Source organism: Leptopilina boulardi, unplaced genomic scaffold (assembly GCF_019393585.1).
Source record: "Leptopilina boulardi isolate dan_hultmark-lab unplaced genomic scaffold, ZJU_Lbou_2.1 LbouV2_40, whole genome shotgun sequence".
NCBI classification, from domain to species: domain Eukaryota; kingdom Metazoa; phylum Arthropoda; class Insecta; order Hymenoptera; family Figitidae; genus Leptopilina; species Leptopilina boulardi.
In genome coordinates this window covers 386,698-404,097 of record NW_026137974.1, presented here as the reverse complement: position 1 = coordinate 404,097, position 17,400 = coordinate 386,698, and the positions used below count along the sequence as shown (strand labels likewise).

The window sequence follows — 17,400 nt, the reverse complement described above, 5'->3', positions numbered from 1 at the left end:
TTTAAAATTGTCAATATTTTAACCTCAGATCACCTGCAAGAGGTTTTGAGTATTGCCAAGTTTTTATCTTGACAATTGGGAGCAAGATAAAAAAAAGTTATCGCTCAATGCATCAAAACTTGAAAATCAAAGTCAAACTGTTTTTAGTATTTTGTCGAGTATTTCAAAGAAAACAGACTTAAAAATTTGGTATGATTTTTAAGTCTGTTTTCTTTGAAATTCGAGACAAAATACTGAAATTAAAAAAAAAAATTTTAATTGATTCAACTATTATATATCTACAATAAATTTTTTTTCAAATTTTTTCATCCCTTAATACAGTAATATACTTAATGAAACTATTTTCTTAAAACTTTCTTAGAAACTATCACTGTTAGAAATTTCTGTCGGAATTTTTTGTAAATAGCAACTGAAGTTTTATGCTGTTACGTGTTACGAAAATTTTGTTACCATTTCGGAATTTTCCGAAACATGTATTAACATAAAAATTCAGTTGCGTGTATGAAAATTTTGTTACAGTTTCGTAATTTTCTGCAACATGTACTCTCTAAATCTGAATTAGTAAAAATGTTTACTAATTTGAATTAGTGACTTACTTTTTGCTTCTGAATTAGTAAAATTTTACTAATTGTTAGTAAAAGTTACTAATAATTAGTAAAATTTTACTAATTCAGAAGCAAAAAATGAGTCACTAATTCAAATTAGTAAACATTTTTACTAATTCAGATTTAGAAAGTAACTGCATAAAACTTCGGTAATACATTTCTTAAAATTTTGTTACAGTTTCGTAATTCTCATGATTGTTGCTGAATAAAATTTTAGTATCACGTAACTAAAACTTCATTACTGTAATAATATTTTCAGTGATGTTTTAGTTACTTTTATACCTAATTCAAATTAAAGTGCGTTACTAGTAAAAATCCTAAAGCTGTATAACAAAGTTTTGTTTTCCCCTTACGCAATTTAGAAATCAGTTACTTATTTAGAATTTTCAGTAACATTTTGTATTTTTAAGTAAAGTTTGGCAAATTTTCGTTAAAAGTAATTGACTTTAGCTTTCAGTAACAATATTTTGAAAATTATGATACTTTTGTATCTTAATTTTGACGGAAAATTCAGAACATTTTTAACAGTGTATGCTGTCTCCGCAACTTACCCCAAATTTTATGAAATTTTCTAAATTTTTGGGTAAATGGTGACAGTCAGTTTCATACGTTTAAAGCTTATCTAAATTTTTTTCTACTGCATAAAATTAATCCTGGGAATGTAAATAACAACTTAAAAAAATAAACCCGCAAATATTACCTTTTAAAGGTAGAAACTTATACTCTCTAAATCTGAATTAGTAAACATTTTTACTAATTCAGATTTAGAGAGTATGTAATTTGTGAAAAATAGCGATTTTGTCCCCATTTACCCCAATTGACCCTAATTTATAAATTATAAATATAAAAAATTTTTGTAAAAAAAGTACACATGAAAATTTTGTTATGAAAAAAAAATAAAGAGAGAAAAAAAGAATCAGAATGTTTTGTATATATATATATATAATTTTCAATAGATACACTCTTTTATGTTTTTGAAGGTGAAAAAGTTTCCCTTGTGTACGACATTTTATTGAAGGAGATTGATCGACTTATAATGTAACACCGTTACAAAAATTCCCTAAGGCATATATAGCGCGATTACTATTGGAACCTGAGAGTAAGAGCTGTTTCATGTTTCGAGTTTACTGTGTCTCATATATATATATATATATATATATATATATATATACACATATATATATATATATAAAATAGGAAAATATTGAAGCTAAGTGCGTTCTAATAAAATTTTTAACTTTTTGATGTATGATCCCTCCTTTGAGAATTATTCACAATGCAAACAACATAAATACCTAAATAGGATCAAAAAAAAAAAATCTGAACTGAAATTTTCTCCCTTGAGATTTTTATCATTTATTGTATAGTATTTTAAATATTTAACTTTTTAAATTAAAAAAATTTTTTTTTCTATTTTTTCCCTTTTTGAAAATTTTTATTTATTTATTTATTATTTATTAATAATTTATTTTTTCTATTTTTATATGTAGTGTTCTTTTTATAATTAATATAATTATTTACAATTAATAAAATATACATTAATAATAACAATAATAATCCTCCGATTTATTTTTACATACAGTGGAACCTCGTTTTTTTTGGACGAATGTCCAATTTGAAAGGTTTTACTGTATTTAATATTTTTTTTTTACGTTCTTTACACAAAATATAATAACCAATAATTTTTCTAATAAATAATATAATAATAATGTAATATAATACTATAATATAATAGTAATAAATAAAATTTTAAATAAAATAATAATAATAAATAATAAATAATAAATAAATAATATAATAATACCTAATAATAATAATAATAAAATCTAATAATTAATTTTTAAAAAATTATTTTTTCTACTAATATTTAATTACTAATAAAATTATTTTTCTACAAATATTCAATTACTATAAAATAATTTCTCTACTAATAATTAATTATTAATAAATAATTTATTTTCCATTAATTAACTACTAATTTTTACTCCTAATTAATTACTTCTAAAATTTAATTCCTAATAAATAATTTTTTTATTTACTAATTACTAATTACTAATTTTTCCAAAAATAAAATTAATTTCTTTATTTGCATTATTACTTTAATTAATTATTATTTTTTTTTTTTTGTTTTTTTAGCAAAATTATGAAAAAAATAAACTTTTATAAAAAATTATGATTTAACCACACACGGATCTGAAATAATTTTGCCGTCAAGGTCTAGAGAAAGCGCGGCATGTATATATATGTGTGTGTGGAGAACGTGGTGTTTAAAAAAAGGTATATATATATGTATATACATACCGGTGGAGTACTGAGAGACTCAGACCTGGTTAACGAGGTCCTTGTCTCGGGCACTTTTACATATACATACATATACATATATATATATATATATATATACGATCGAGTCACATTGCGTATAGGACATAATGCGTGCGCATATATTTACCTTCACAGTACTCGAAATTCCCCTCTTTGCAAATATAGACCAGTCTAACGAATTTTATAAATAACAAATATTTTTCAAGTTTCACTCTCTTCCGTATAACGACCCTTCAATCAACGTTTTTCCACACACTGAAAATTATTTTCCCTTTTTTTTTTTTAAATGCATTTTAAATAACGAGACGACTTTAATTATATCACGGGTGCAAATATATAAAATTTATTTAACTATCGTTTTTTGTTTATTATATTTTTTAATTTAATTTTATATTTAATTTAATGAATAATAATAATTATTATTCTCATTATTATTATTATATTCTTGTATTATTATTATTTTATTATTATTATATTTTTATTATTATTATTATTATTATTATTATTATTATTATTATTATAGTTTCAATTTTTTACTTTGATAATAAAAAAAAATATTCTGCATACAGAATACAGTGGAACCTCTTTATTGCAATGGTGTCCCAATTCGGGAGGTTTTACGGTATTTTCCCTTTTTTTCTATTTCAATATTTTTCAAAAAAACAATTTTGACCTCTGATCTATTTTTTTTTCTTTTATTTGCATCGATGTCTAAATTGAGAGGTTACAGTGTATTTTTATGTTTCTCTATATTTGATTCTTCCAAAATTTACATATGTAATTTTCAATTAACTACAGTCTACATTTTTTTTTTTTTTTTTTTTTTTTTTTTTTTTTTTTTTTTTTTTTTTTTTTTTTTTTTTTTTTTTTTTTTTTTTTTTTTTTTTTTTTTTTGAGGCAACAAATAAATTTTTTTTTGATAGAACCTTTCAAATTGAGACATATCACAAATCAAGAGAGGTATCACTGTAATTAACTAACATTAATTTTGTAATTAAATTATAAAAATAAAAATAATTTTTATTGAAACAGTAAAATAATTAATTAGTTTAAATAAATATTTGTTAATTTAAATAAATAATTATTAATTTAAAATAAATAATTATTTAATTTATTTCTTAATAATTTTATTTAAATTAACAATTGTCTATTTTAATATTTATTTTTAATTTTATTTAAATTAATTATTTATTTTATTTATTAATAATTTTATTTAAATAAATAATTATTTATCTTAATTTACTTAAAAAATAAATAAAATTGTTAATTTAATAATTCATTTAAATTATTTGGAATTTTTTTCAGATTACAAAATACCTGATTTTAATTCAGCTGTATTTTTATATATATATATATTTACACATACGAGAGTCATTTGTATTTCAAGCCAGAAGTAGGAAATGCTTTCAATGTAATTAAACACGAGGTGTTCATCTGTAAACACGAAAAACAGATCTATTCAAATGAGTTAATTAGATCGTGTATACGCGCGCGAGAAACGGAAAATGAAAATAATATAGCAAATCCCTTATCTCATTAAGAAAAATCATTAGCATATCGAAATACTTTCAAAGCAACTTGCAATAATTTTCCAAGGATTTCAAATTTCAATTGGAAAAAATTTTTTTTATTAAAAAAAAATTTATAAAAGTTGATAGAAATTAAAAACGATTATTTATAAATTTATAATAATAACAATAATAATAATAATAATAATAATAATAATAATAATAATAACAATATGACAATTAATTTTAATATGCAAAATTTTGTTTAATAAAAATTAATTTTTGTATGTAATTTCGTATTTTAAAAAATTTAATTTATATAATTATTTTTAGTTAATTATTATTGTTTTTATTGAATTTTAATTTATTCGTTTTAATTAAATCTTGATTAATTTTATTTTAATTTATATTTATTTTAACTGAATTATTCGCTTTGTGGAATTTTCATTTGGTACATATTTCATTTAATGGAATTTTTACAATAAAAGAATTTTTCTATCGAGTTTCCCTTCTTTGATCTCATTAGTCATGGATCGGTAAAAACATAGTTACCGACCCGTAAGTAATTTTTTCTTAGGCGAAAAAGATTGTTTTTTTTTTCTATTAAATCATAATTATTAAATAATAACTGATAAATTAAATAAAGCATAATAATTAAATGTAGTAATAAAGCAATAATAAAATTTAATAATAAATGTAATAAATATTTAAGTATATAATTAAAAAAATAATGAAATAAATTTAATAAAATAAATAAATTTAAGAATAAATTATAATTTAATAGAAAAAAAAAATCACAATTTTTTTCTAGCGAGTTTTCTATCTATAATCTTATTAATTTTGGGTCGGTAAAACAGTGAATTACCGACGCATATAATTAACAAGAATATAGATAGGAAACTCAACATAGAAAAAATTAGGAATTTAATAATTTAGTGCTGTATTAATTATTTAATTGAAAATTATAATTTTAATAATAAATAATAATTTATTAATAATAATAATAATAATAATAATAATAATAATTTCCCAAAAAAAAATTTTCAAAAAGAAAAAACAAAAATTTCAAAAAGTAAATCTAAATCAGTAAAAGCATTTAATTTGGCAAATTAATAATAATTTATTTCAATTAATATATATCTAAAAATAAGTAAATTAACGTTTGAATTTCAAAATTGAATTGAAATTCAAATGTAAAAAATTAAAATGAAAGTAGGAGTGATACACGAGAGTGAATTTGCAAAAATTAGCACCAGGATCGATTTCCATTAGTCCTCGTGTGGAATTATACAAATATAGACATTATATTATTGAGGTTAAATTATAGGTCGCAACGAATCGATAAAATATATTTCGAATTTAATACAGGCTTTAATAAAATGTGTGTATTTTTTTTTTATTTTTTTCCAGGTTACTTATTCAGCAGATTTGGCCATTCAAATACCGGGTAATTTAAGTCAGGGTGGCTCATGGTACCGATTGGATTATAGTCCAGGAATTGGTTATCCACGGCCAAATACAACAATTGCTGCCACCGATATTGGGGATGTTATTTACTTCCGGGATGGTTTACCAGGGACTAAATATGAATTTTGGCTTTACTATAGTAATGGAACATTTCACGATTGGCTCACATGGACTGCCTCAATCACAACTCGTAAGTTATTTTATTTCCACCCCCCCCCCACCCCCTGTGTTTTTATTTCCTTTTGCTGTGAGGATAAAAATAGAAATTTTATCGCCCTCACTTTTTTTTTATAGTTTCTCGTATTTTATTTTTTTTTTATTGTATACAATTTTGTATTTAAGCGGAAGTTATTTTTGTTTTTTTTTTCTCGTAAACTTTAAATATTTAGACGATTATTGTTTTATTCTATTATTTTAGGTCTAAACTAAGTGCCACTGGTATTTTTTACGAAATTGATTGAAAAAAATTTTTTTTTAAAGTTAGATTTCTGCATTACCGACAAAAAAAAAAAATTATTCTCGTTAAACAATTTTTAAAATCAATTATCACGAATTTAATGTAAAAATTTTAAACATTCCCCTCCGAAAAAAGGGAATGGAAAAAAAATCTTCACCTGGAATAGCGATATATTTCACTAAAACAGCGAAAGTTTTCACTATTCTAGAGAAACATATCGCTGATTTAGATAAAAAATTTCTTTCATGCAACATAATCTATAACTGTATTATTTTATTGTATTTTAATATATAATAATTATATAAATTTATATAAATTATATAAATAATTTATTAAATAATAATAATAATAATAATTTATTATATTAATTTATTTAAATCAAAAATTATAAAATTACAAAAATTATATAAATATATAATAATTATTATGCACACAACTAAAATATAATAAAAATAATACAGTTTTAGGTTATGTTGCACGGAAAAAATTCTTTATCTGGATCAGCGATATGTTTCTCTAGAATAACGAAAACTTTCACTGTTTTAGTGAAACATATCGCTGATAATTATAAATTTATATAATTTATATAAATAATAATAATAATAATAATAATAATAATAATAATAATAATAATAAAATAAATAATAATTTATTAAATTAATTTATATAAATCAAAACTTATATAAATGTATAATAATTATTATTTATACAACTAAAATATAATAAAATTATATCGTTTTAGGTTATGTTGCACGGGAAAAATTCTTTATCTAAATCATGGATATGTTTCTCTAGAATAGCGAAAACTTTCTCTATTTTAGTGAAACATATATCGCTGATCCAGATAAAAAATTTTTTATTTGCAACATAACCTAAAACGATATAATTTTATTATATTTTAGTTGTATAAATAATAATTATTATACATTTATATAATTTTTGATTTATATAAATGAATTTAATAAAATATTATTTATTTTATTATTATTATTATTATTAATATTATTATTTAATAAATTATATAAATTTATAATTATTAGCGATATGTTTCACTAAAACAGCGAAAGTTTTCGTTATTCTAGAGAATCGTATCGCTGATCCAGATAAAGAATTTTTTCGTGCAACATAACCTAAAACTGTATTATTTTATTATATTTTATTTTTATATGTAATAATTATTATATATTTATATATATTTTTGCAATTTTATAATTTTTGATTTATATAAATTAATTTAATAAATTATTATTTATTTTATTATTATTATTATTATTATTATTATTATTATTTAATAAATTATATAAATTTATAATTATTAGCGATATGTTTCACTAAAACAGCGAAAGTTTTCGTTATTCTAGAGAATCGTATCGCTGATCCAGATAAAGAATTTTTTCGTGCAACATAACCTAAAACTGTATTATTTTATTATATTTTATTTTTATATGTAATAATTATTATATATTTATATATATTTTTGCAATTTTATAATTTTTGATTTATATAAATTAATTTAATAAATTATTATTTATTTTATTATTATTATTATTATTATTATTATTATTTTTATTTAATAAATTATATAAATTTATAATTATTAGCGATATGTTTCATTAAAACAGCGAAAGTTTTCGTTATTCTAAAGAAACATATCGCTGATTCAGATAAAGAATTTTTTTCGTGCAACATAACCTATCATTTTTTTTGTTATATGTATAATATTTATAAATTTATATAATTTTTGTTTATATATATATAATTCTTATTTACATTTATTTTTATATATTACATTAATATATATATATATATATATATATATATATATATATTATTTATACATTATTTTTTAATAATTATAAAAATATTATTACTTACAATTACCTGCGTGTACCTTTGCCCGATCTCCCTCCTGAAGCTGCGCTTTTGAATCTCGAAAATAACCTCCAAATTGTCACTCGCGGTCCTCGCGGTTTTAAAATATCGAATACTCCCGAAAACATGTTTAGAATAATTTATTCGAAAAAAAATACTACCCTATTCTATATAATTATTATTAGACGATTTCGCGCGGTTTTAAATTTATCGAACACTCCCGAAAAGAAAAATTTTTTAATTCTATATTACGCGATCACGATTTTCAAATAATTGAATAGCATTGTTTTCTTAATATTTTTAAATAAAAAACAATTTTTCTTTTAAAAATATTGCAGTGAATTTAATTTCGTTAATAGAATTCAGATATATAACGAATTTAATTTGTGTTGTAATTGTTTCATGAAATTTTCAATGCTTCATGAATTAATGTTTCAATATATTTCACCTAACGCGCATGCGCGAAGTGAAAAAAATATATACCCCTTCAACGAATATTTTTTCATGAAACATTGAAAGTTTTCAATTAAAATGTTTCAATTAAACGAATTAAACAATTAAATGTTTTTCATTACTCATACAATTTAGGCAACATAACCTTTCAAAATTTGACACTTTTTTCATAATTATCATCGAAAAAAAAAATCATTCGATAAATGCAACTTTTAATGATTCGAATATAATATATTGAAAACACACAAAACACTTGTAGAAAAAAAAAATGTTGAAAAATTGTTTTTTATTTTTGTTAAAACTTACTTTTGTTTTGATTGTTCGCACGATTCTTTCTCTCCCTTCCTTCAGTGTTGCACTTGTATAAAAGAATAATGAAGATTTAATAATTGACAAAAAGAAATATTCACTTTTTTTTAACTAATTTCTATACTGATTAAAATCTAACCGATTGCAAGTATACTGGCGTTCTACGAGTCAACGTCGGAAACGGCGGCAAATGCAATTCCTATATGCGGAATGTGAATCAGTCCATTTCCGTATCGTTCCGCTGTGTTGTGAATCGAATCGATATATTTTTTAAGCGCTTTTTTCAAAATTATTTCTGCTTGTGATTATATTATAATATTAATAATTTTTAATTTATAATTATAAAAATAATTGAATTTTTATTATAAATATTATATTTATTATAAATATTATTATAAATTTCAAAACGATAATATTATTATAAAATAAGGAATGGATAAACTATGATAAAATTAATTGAAATATTTTTAATTAAAATTAAAAAATAAATTGAGTATCTCTAAAGTGAACAGAAAAAAATTATTCGTTATAAGAAAATTATATAATTTATTATTTTTTTCAATAAATAAAAAAAAAACAATAATAATAATAATAATAACAATAATAATAGTAATATACAATAATAAATAATTAATTTTTTAAATATTTTTAGTAATTTTTATTTAATAATTTTAAAAATTCCATTAAATTCGCTTGAAACTTGCTACCCGGGGGTTTTTGGGGTATCTGATTACGAATCTGAAGTCGGATTTTCAAAATTCAAAATGGCGGATCCAATATGGCGGAAGAAATTTTTGAAAATTTATTGAATTCGTCTGAAATTCGTTACTCGGGGGTTTTTGGGGTCGCTGATTACGAATCTGAAATCGGATTTTCAAAATTCAAAATGGCGGATCCAATATGGCTGACGAATTTCTTAAAAATCCATTTAATACACCTGAAACTTGTTCCTCGGGGGTTTTTGGGGTCGCTGATTACGAATTTCGGCTCAGTTTTTCAAAATTCAAAATGTCGGATCCAATATGGCGGAAATTATTTCAAAAATTCTATCAATTCGCTTGAAACTCGTTACACGGGGAGTTTTGGGGTCGCTGATTACGAATTTGAAATCGGATTTTAAAAATTCAAAATGGCGAATTCAATATGGCGTCGAAAATATTTAAAATTAATCAAATTTGCATGACATTTGTTACTCGGGGGGTTTTTTGAGTCGCTGATTACGAATTTCGGCTTGGTTTTTTAAAATTCAAAATGGCGGATACAATATGACTGATAAATTTCTTAAAAATTCATTCAATTCGCCTGAAACTTGTTACTCGGGGGGTTTTTGGAATCGCTGATTACGAATTTCGGCTCAATTTTTCAAAATTCAAAATGGCGGATCCAATATGGAGGAAATTATTTCAAAAATTCTATCAATTCGCTTGAAACTCGTTACTCGAGGGTTTTTGGGGTCGCTGATTACGAATTTGAAATCGGATTTCGAAAATTCAAAATGGCGGATACAATATGGCTGATAAATTTCTTAAAAATTCATTCAATTCGCTCGAAACTCGTTACTTGGGGGTTTTTGGGATCGCTGATCACGAATCTAAAGTCCAATTTTAAAAATTCAAAATATTTATCCAGTATTTATAACAAAAAAAAATTCTTATTAAAATTTCTTTTTTTTTTCTTTCAGCTCCCGATCCACCGTCAAATTTGACTGTATCAGTACGTAATGGAAAATCAGCAATTGTCTATTGGTCACCACCTGACAAGGGAAATTACACGGGTTTTCGTTTAAGGGTACAAAGTTTCAATGACGCTGCAAATCCCTGGACCAGAATCATTCCCTCGGATGCTGTACCATATACACTCAAGGATCTAACACCGGGAGCAACTTATTCCCTTCAACTATTCACCGTCTTAGATTCCAAAGAGAGTGTCGCTTACACCAGCAGAAATTTCACTACCAGTACGTGTATATATATATATATAAACATAAATTTACCGAGTTCTTGAATTATTAATACCCAATCAAGTAAAGTTTCATGGAAAATTTATATTAGGGTGGTTGGAAGATGGAAAAGGGGGGAGAAAGGGAAATACCGAGAGGGGGGGGGGGAGAAAAAGAAATTGGAAGGAGAATCTTACCCTCAAGTTTCGTCGTAAGCTTCTCAGAAAGTTGAGAACTTGACGAACGACGACAAATTTGAGAAAGAGAGAGTGGGGGAATGACAGAGTATGAGAGGAGGAGAGGGGTAGGGGAGATTTTCTCTCTTAATGAGAAACTCCCGTCTCTTGGAAAATTATCTTTGACTTTAACGCTTTTCATGGCTCATTCTCCTAATGAAGCTCTGTTTTCACATTTACTCCTTCTCGTCATATTTAGTAAATGTTCTTCGAATAATATTTGCATTTCAATTTTCTTTGATTGTATTTTTGTTCCTCTTCTTCTTCTTCTTCTTCTTCTTCTTCTTATTCTCTTTATTATTTTAATTATTTATTTTTTATTATTTATTATTTAGAATTTTTACTTATTTTATTTATTTTTAATTAATATTTTCAACAAGAAAAAAAAGGAAATACAAAAAAAATAACAATAATACACTGCAAAAAAATATTTGATTTAAATACTGAATTACTTGACTATTATCAAATAATTATTATTTGAGATGGTATTTGTTCTAAATACAGAATTTATTGGTTGGAATACAATTTATTTAGTTTAAATAAAAAATTATTTGAATCAAGTAAATATTTGATAATAGTCAAGTAATCGAGTATTTGAATCAAAAAATTTTTTTTTCCAGTGTAATAATATTAACAATAATAATATAATAATTGAATGTAAATTATTATTTTACTTTAGTAATTAAAAGGAAAATTTTTTAAAAAAGAATTATTAAAATATAATAATTATAAGAAGAAGAAGAAGAATAAGAAAACAATTGATAATAATTGAAGAAAAATAATTTTTTTTTAATAATAAAATTAATAACTTAATAAATAATTAAAATACTAAATAATAATTCAATAAATAATCAAAATAATAATTTTTAATTTAATAATTTAATTAATACAACAGTAAAATATTATTTAATAAATAATAAAAATACTAAATAACAATTTTCGTTTTATGGAAATTGCTAAAAAAAAAAATAATTCGATATAGAATGAAAATAATCAAAATACTAATTTTTAATTTAATAAATAATTGAAATACTAAATAATATTTTAATAAATAATTAAAATACTAAATAATAATTTAATTTTAATTAATTAAAAATTCAATAAGTAATTAAAACACAAATTTTCAATTAAATAATTAAGACAGAACTAAATTATTAAATTCCTAATTCAACATTTAATTAATTTTGGGACTAAATATTATTTTTTTTTTACATAATTACATAATTTTTTTTTTTTACATTTAATTTAGTTATATAATAATTAATTAAATGAATAATAATATAATAAATTATATATAATAAATATTTGGTGATTAATTTGGATAAATTTGACTATAGTTTTTGGGGGGTAAAAGAGGGGGGGGGACAATTTTGAAATAACAATAAATCAATTTGAATATATTATATTTCAGAGCCAAACACTCCAGGGAAGTTCATCGTGTGGTTTCGAAATGAAACAACTTTATTGGTCCTCTGGCAACCGCCTTATCCGGCTGGGATTTATACGCATTATAAAGTCAGCATTGATCCTCCGGATGCTATCGAACCAGTCCTTTATGTTGAGACTGAAGGCGAACCTCCAGGACCAGCGCAAGCTGCCTTCAAGGGTCTTATTCCCGGTAATATATATATTATTTTTTCATTTCATTATCAAAATATCTCTTTTGCTAAATTTATACCTTTTTTTTTTTTTTATTCTGATTCACTGTGACACAATTCAATTTTCTTCTTTTTTATATTTTTTAATTTTCCATTACATTTATATTTTTCAATTTTAATTTTTGTATTATTTTCTATTTTAAAATTTTAATTTTTGTATTATTTTCTATTTTTCAATTTTATTAATATTATTATAATTATTTATTTGTAATATGATTATTTGTGGCTTTAGAATCAGAATTAAAGAAAAATACTTCTTTATATAAGTTTAATTCCAGACGTTTCGATTTTCTATTATATTTTTATTTTTATAATTATTTCATTTCAAAAAAAAAAAAAATTCTTTTAATACTTTTACTCTTTATTATTTTTCATTTAGTTTAATATTAAAAATATTATTTTATTCATTATATTTTTTTTTCTTCAAATTTTATTTTTTTTAAATAATAATTTTAATAATTTAAATCGATTTAAATATAATTTTCATTTATTTATTTTTTTATATATTGAAATTTTCTTTTTAAATTTTTATTGAAATTTTTTTTTTTTTCAAATATTTTGCCTTTATTTTCTTTCTGACAAAAATCGCCTTTGGAAAGAAATTTTATTTTCTCTCTCTTTTATTCGAAATATTATTTTCTTTTTTCTTTATTTATTTTTCTCCTTCTTCTTCTATTTCTTATTTTTCTTATCTATTATTTGCAGGCAGAGCCTATAATATTTCCGTGCAAACCGTCTCAGAATATGAAACCTCAGCACCAACAACAGCACAATATCGAACAGTTCCATTGAGGCCATTAAATGTGACCTTTGACAAAGCTTCAATCACATCAACATCATTTCGTGTCTATTGGAATCCTCCAAATGGAACTTCTGAATTTGACAAATATCAAATTACACACGGTGGTAATAGACGATTTACACCAGTCACACGTAATAAAGATGAAGAATGTCGATGGGAATTTAAAGATTTAGAACCCGGTAAAACATATCAAGTTGTGGTGAAGACAATTTCTGGAAAAGTTACAAGTTGGCCGGCAAGTGGCGATGTTGTTCTCAGTAAGTTGTTTTTTTTTTTTTTTTAATAGAGAAAAATTTAAGCAAAAAAAAAGAAAAATAGAAAAAAAAAATTAAATTACGATAGCAACAGTGAAAGTAGAAAAAAAATTTTGTCTCATCAACTTAATAAATAAATAAATAATTTTTTTTTTAAATTCAAAAAATAGTTTTCCTTAAAAATTAGCTTTTTATGAATTTTTTTCTATTTTCTTATATTTTTTCCTATTTTTTTCTATTTTTATTTTTATTTCTACTTTTTATTTCTCTATTCATTTGAAAATTATATTTTACTATATAAAATTTATATTTACGATAAAATTGAATTTAAATTATGAAAATATTTAAATTTGCAAAATTTTTCCTATCTTTTTTTCTATTTTTATTTTTATTTCTACTTTTTATTTCTCTATTCAATTGAAAATTATATTTTACTGTATAAAATTTATATTTACGATAAAATTGAATTTAAATTATGAAAATATTTAAATTTGCAAAATGTTTTTTATTCAAATAATAGAAAAAATTGTAATTTTATTCTTTACTCAATTAAATAAATTTTTTTTCTATAAAAATTGAATTTTTAAATAATTGAATTTCAAAAAATTGTAATTTTCAATAATTATTTAATATAATACTGAATTATTATACAATAATTAAAATTTTATTTGCTAATAAAATAATTATTTTGAATTAATTTAAAAATTTTTTTTTTTTAATTTCTTGAATTTAGAAAACGAAAAATGAAAACATATTCTTTTTCTTGTAGTAGATTAGATTTTCTACATTGTGTACTTTTACAAAGTCATAGAATAATATTTTCTTCAATGTATATGAAAATAAATACAAAATTAAATGCGAAATATTTGAAGATTTATAAATATAAATCAAAAGAATAAAATTGAGAAATTAATTGTAAAATTCTATTAAAATAGTATAATACAACATTTTTTTTATTCAAATATAAAAGAGGTAATACTAATATTAAAAAATGATAAAATAATAATTATAATGAAAAAATGTAATTTTTTAGTACTTTTTTCTATTTTTTAGTAATTTCTGGTATTTTTTTTACTATTTTTATTATTTTTTGTATTTTCTTGTATTTTCTGGTATTTTTTACTATTTTTACTATTTTGTAGTATTTTTAATATTTTTTAGTATTTTATGGTATTTATTAAAACTATTTTTATTATTTTTTTGTATTTTTTTCTATTTTTTAGTAATTTCTGGTATTTTTTTACCTTTTTTTATTATTTTTTGTATTTTCTGGTATTTATTTAGTATTTTTTAGTAGTTTTATTATTTTTTAGTATTTTTTTTACTATTTTTATTATTTTTTGTATTTTCTGGTATTTTTTACTATTTTTTACTATTTTTACTATTTTGTAGTATTTTTAATATTTTTTAGTATTTTATGGTATTTATTAAAACTATTTTTATTATTTTTTTGTATTTTTTTCTATTTTTTAGTATTTTCTGGTATTTTTTTACCTTTTTTTATTATTTTTTGTATTTTCTGATATTTATTTAGTATTTTTTAGTAGTTTTATTATTTTTTAGTATTTTTTTTACTATTTTTATTATTTTTTGTATTTTCTGGTATTTTTTACTATTTTTTACTATTTTTACTATTTTGTAGTATTTTTAATATTTTTTAGTATTTTATGGTATTTATTAAAACTATTTTTATTATTTTTTTGTATTTTTTTCTATTTTTTAGTATTTTCTGGTATTTTTTACTATTTTTTACTATTTTTATTATTTTTTTGTATTTTTTTCTATTTTTTAGTAATTTCTGGTATTTTTTTTACTATTTTTATTATTTTTTGTATTTTCTCTGGAATTCTTTTCTCTTTTTTTTTCATCAAAAAAAAAAAACTCTTTTTTGGCGCAGGGAAAAAAAATTCGTTAAAAATAAAAAAACCTTTTATTTATTTATTTTAAAATAATAATTATAATGAAAAAAATGTCATTTTGCCTTTTTCCTCTTATCACAGAGCCTTTGCCAGTTCGAGATCTTAGGGCGGAAATTGATGAAAGAACTTGGATGGTGGAAGTTTCTTGGACTCCAGAAAATTCCAGTACACAAGATAGTTATAAACTTCAATATCACGAAGTAGAGTCAACAATTGGGGGCGATAGCAACAGTTTAATTACAGATAAAACAAGAGTAATGTATTTTTTTTTTATAATAATTTACAAAATCGAAATTAATTTATTTCTTCTTTTGATACTTTTTTTGGGGGGGAATTTTTCTTCAAAGACATTTTTCTCCTTTTTTTCAAAATAAAATAATACACTAAATTAATTAATTTAAAAAAAACATCTTTAGTAAAAAAATTTAATAAAATAATTTTTTTTTTTAAATTAAATTTTAATTTTCTGTTTTTATTCAAAAAAAAATAGGTGACACTTGAGGCATTACTACCTGGTAGAAATTATTCAATAATTGTACAAGCGATAAGCAATAAAATTGAATCAAATGAAACAATTTTATATCAAGCAACACGTCCATCGAGTCCAATAATTGAGGATTTAAAATCAATTGAAAAAGGATTAAATATATCATGGAAGAGCGATGTGAATTCACGTCAAGAAAAATTTGAAGTAACACACAATCGAAATGATACTGGTGAAAGTGCAACTACATTAACAACTGAATCACATATTGTCCTCGAGGATCTTTATCCAGGTGCCGGATATGAGGTCAAGGTCTTTGCCATCAGTCACGGCCTAAGAAGTGAACCTCATGATTATTTCCAAGCAGTTTGTAAGCACATTAATTTATTTTTTCAATCTTTCCTTTGTTTACAATATTATATAAATCAAGTAAGAAAAAAAAATTTATATCAGACAATTGAATCGATTTTGTAATAATCTTATTTGTTAAAGAAATATAATTTACGCAAAGATTTTTTTTTTCCGCCCTAAATGTCAAGGACTTTTTTTTTTTTTTCTTTTTTTCTAATAATATTTTGTAATTTCATTTTTTTTTTCTTGAATAATTGTTACAACAGTAAGCTGAATAAACATTTGGAAATATTTGGCAAAAAAAAAAAAATTTGCCTTTTGTAAATACTAAAAATTAAAGAATTATAAAATATTTATTTATTTATTTTTATTATCTAGTGCCGCATCCGCCGAGAAATTTGAGTGTTGAAAAAGTGTCAACAAATACGGTGCTTGTACATTGGGAAGCGCCGACAGATTCAATATTTTCCGAATATGCAATCAGATATCGAACTGAAGACGATCCACGATGGGTGAAACTTCCAAGCGTGAAAGAAACGGAAGCGGAAGTTGCTGACATGACGCCTGGCGAACGATATACAATTCAAGTGAATACTATCAGTTTTGGAGTTGAGAGTCTCTATCCACTTCTTGTTAACCACACAGTTCGTAAGTTACAAAACCGCACCCTTATCACTTACGAAAAAAAAAGAAAAATCACCCTATTTCGAGGAAAATTTACTCTGTCGAATCTCTTTGAATTGAATCAGGTTTTTTTTTGAAAA

At 22.0% G+C, this 17,400-nt stretch overlaps 1 protein-coding gene across 2 annotated transcripts in view; it reads left to right on the top strand.

The window, feature by feature from the left end:
* Nucleotides 1-17,400, top strand: part of LOC127289233 (tyrosine-protein phosphatase 10D-like) — a 68,904-nt gene that overhangs the window by 36,952 nt on the left and 14,552 nt on the right. For both annotated transcript variants that reach the window (XM_051317040.1, XM_051317041.1), the window contains exons 3-9: nucleotides 5,846-6,092; nucleotides 10,675-10,950; nucleotides 12,580-12,786; nucleotides 13,532-13,885; nucleotides 15,883-16,055; nucleotides 16,292-16,655; nucleotides 17,015-17,284. In XM_051317040.1, the coding sequence (XP_051172997.1) occupies nucleotides 5,846-6,092; nucleotides 10,675-10,950; nucleotides 12,580-12,786; nucleotides 13,532-13,885; nucleotides 15,883-16,055; nucleotides 16,292-16,655; nucleotides 17,015-17,284 (1,891 nt within the window). The remainder of the gene's footprint in view (nucleotides 1-5,845; nucleotides 6,093-10,674; nucleotides 10,951-12,579; nucleotides 12,787-13,531; nucleotides 13,886-15,882; nucleotides 16,056-16,291; nucleotides 16,656-17,014; nucleotides 17,285-17,400) is intronic.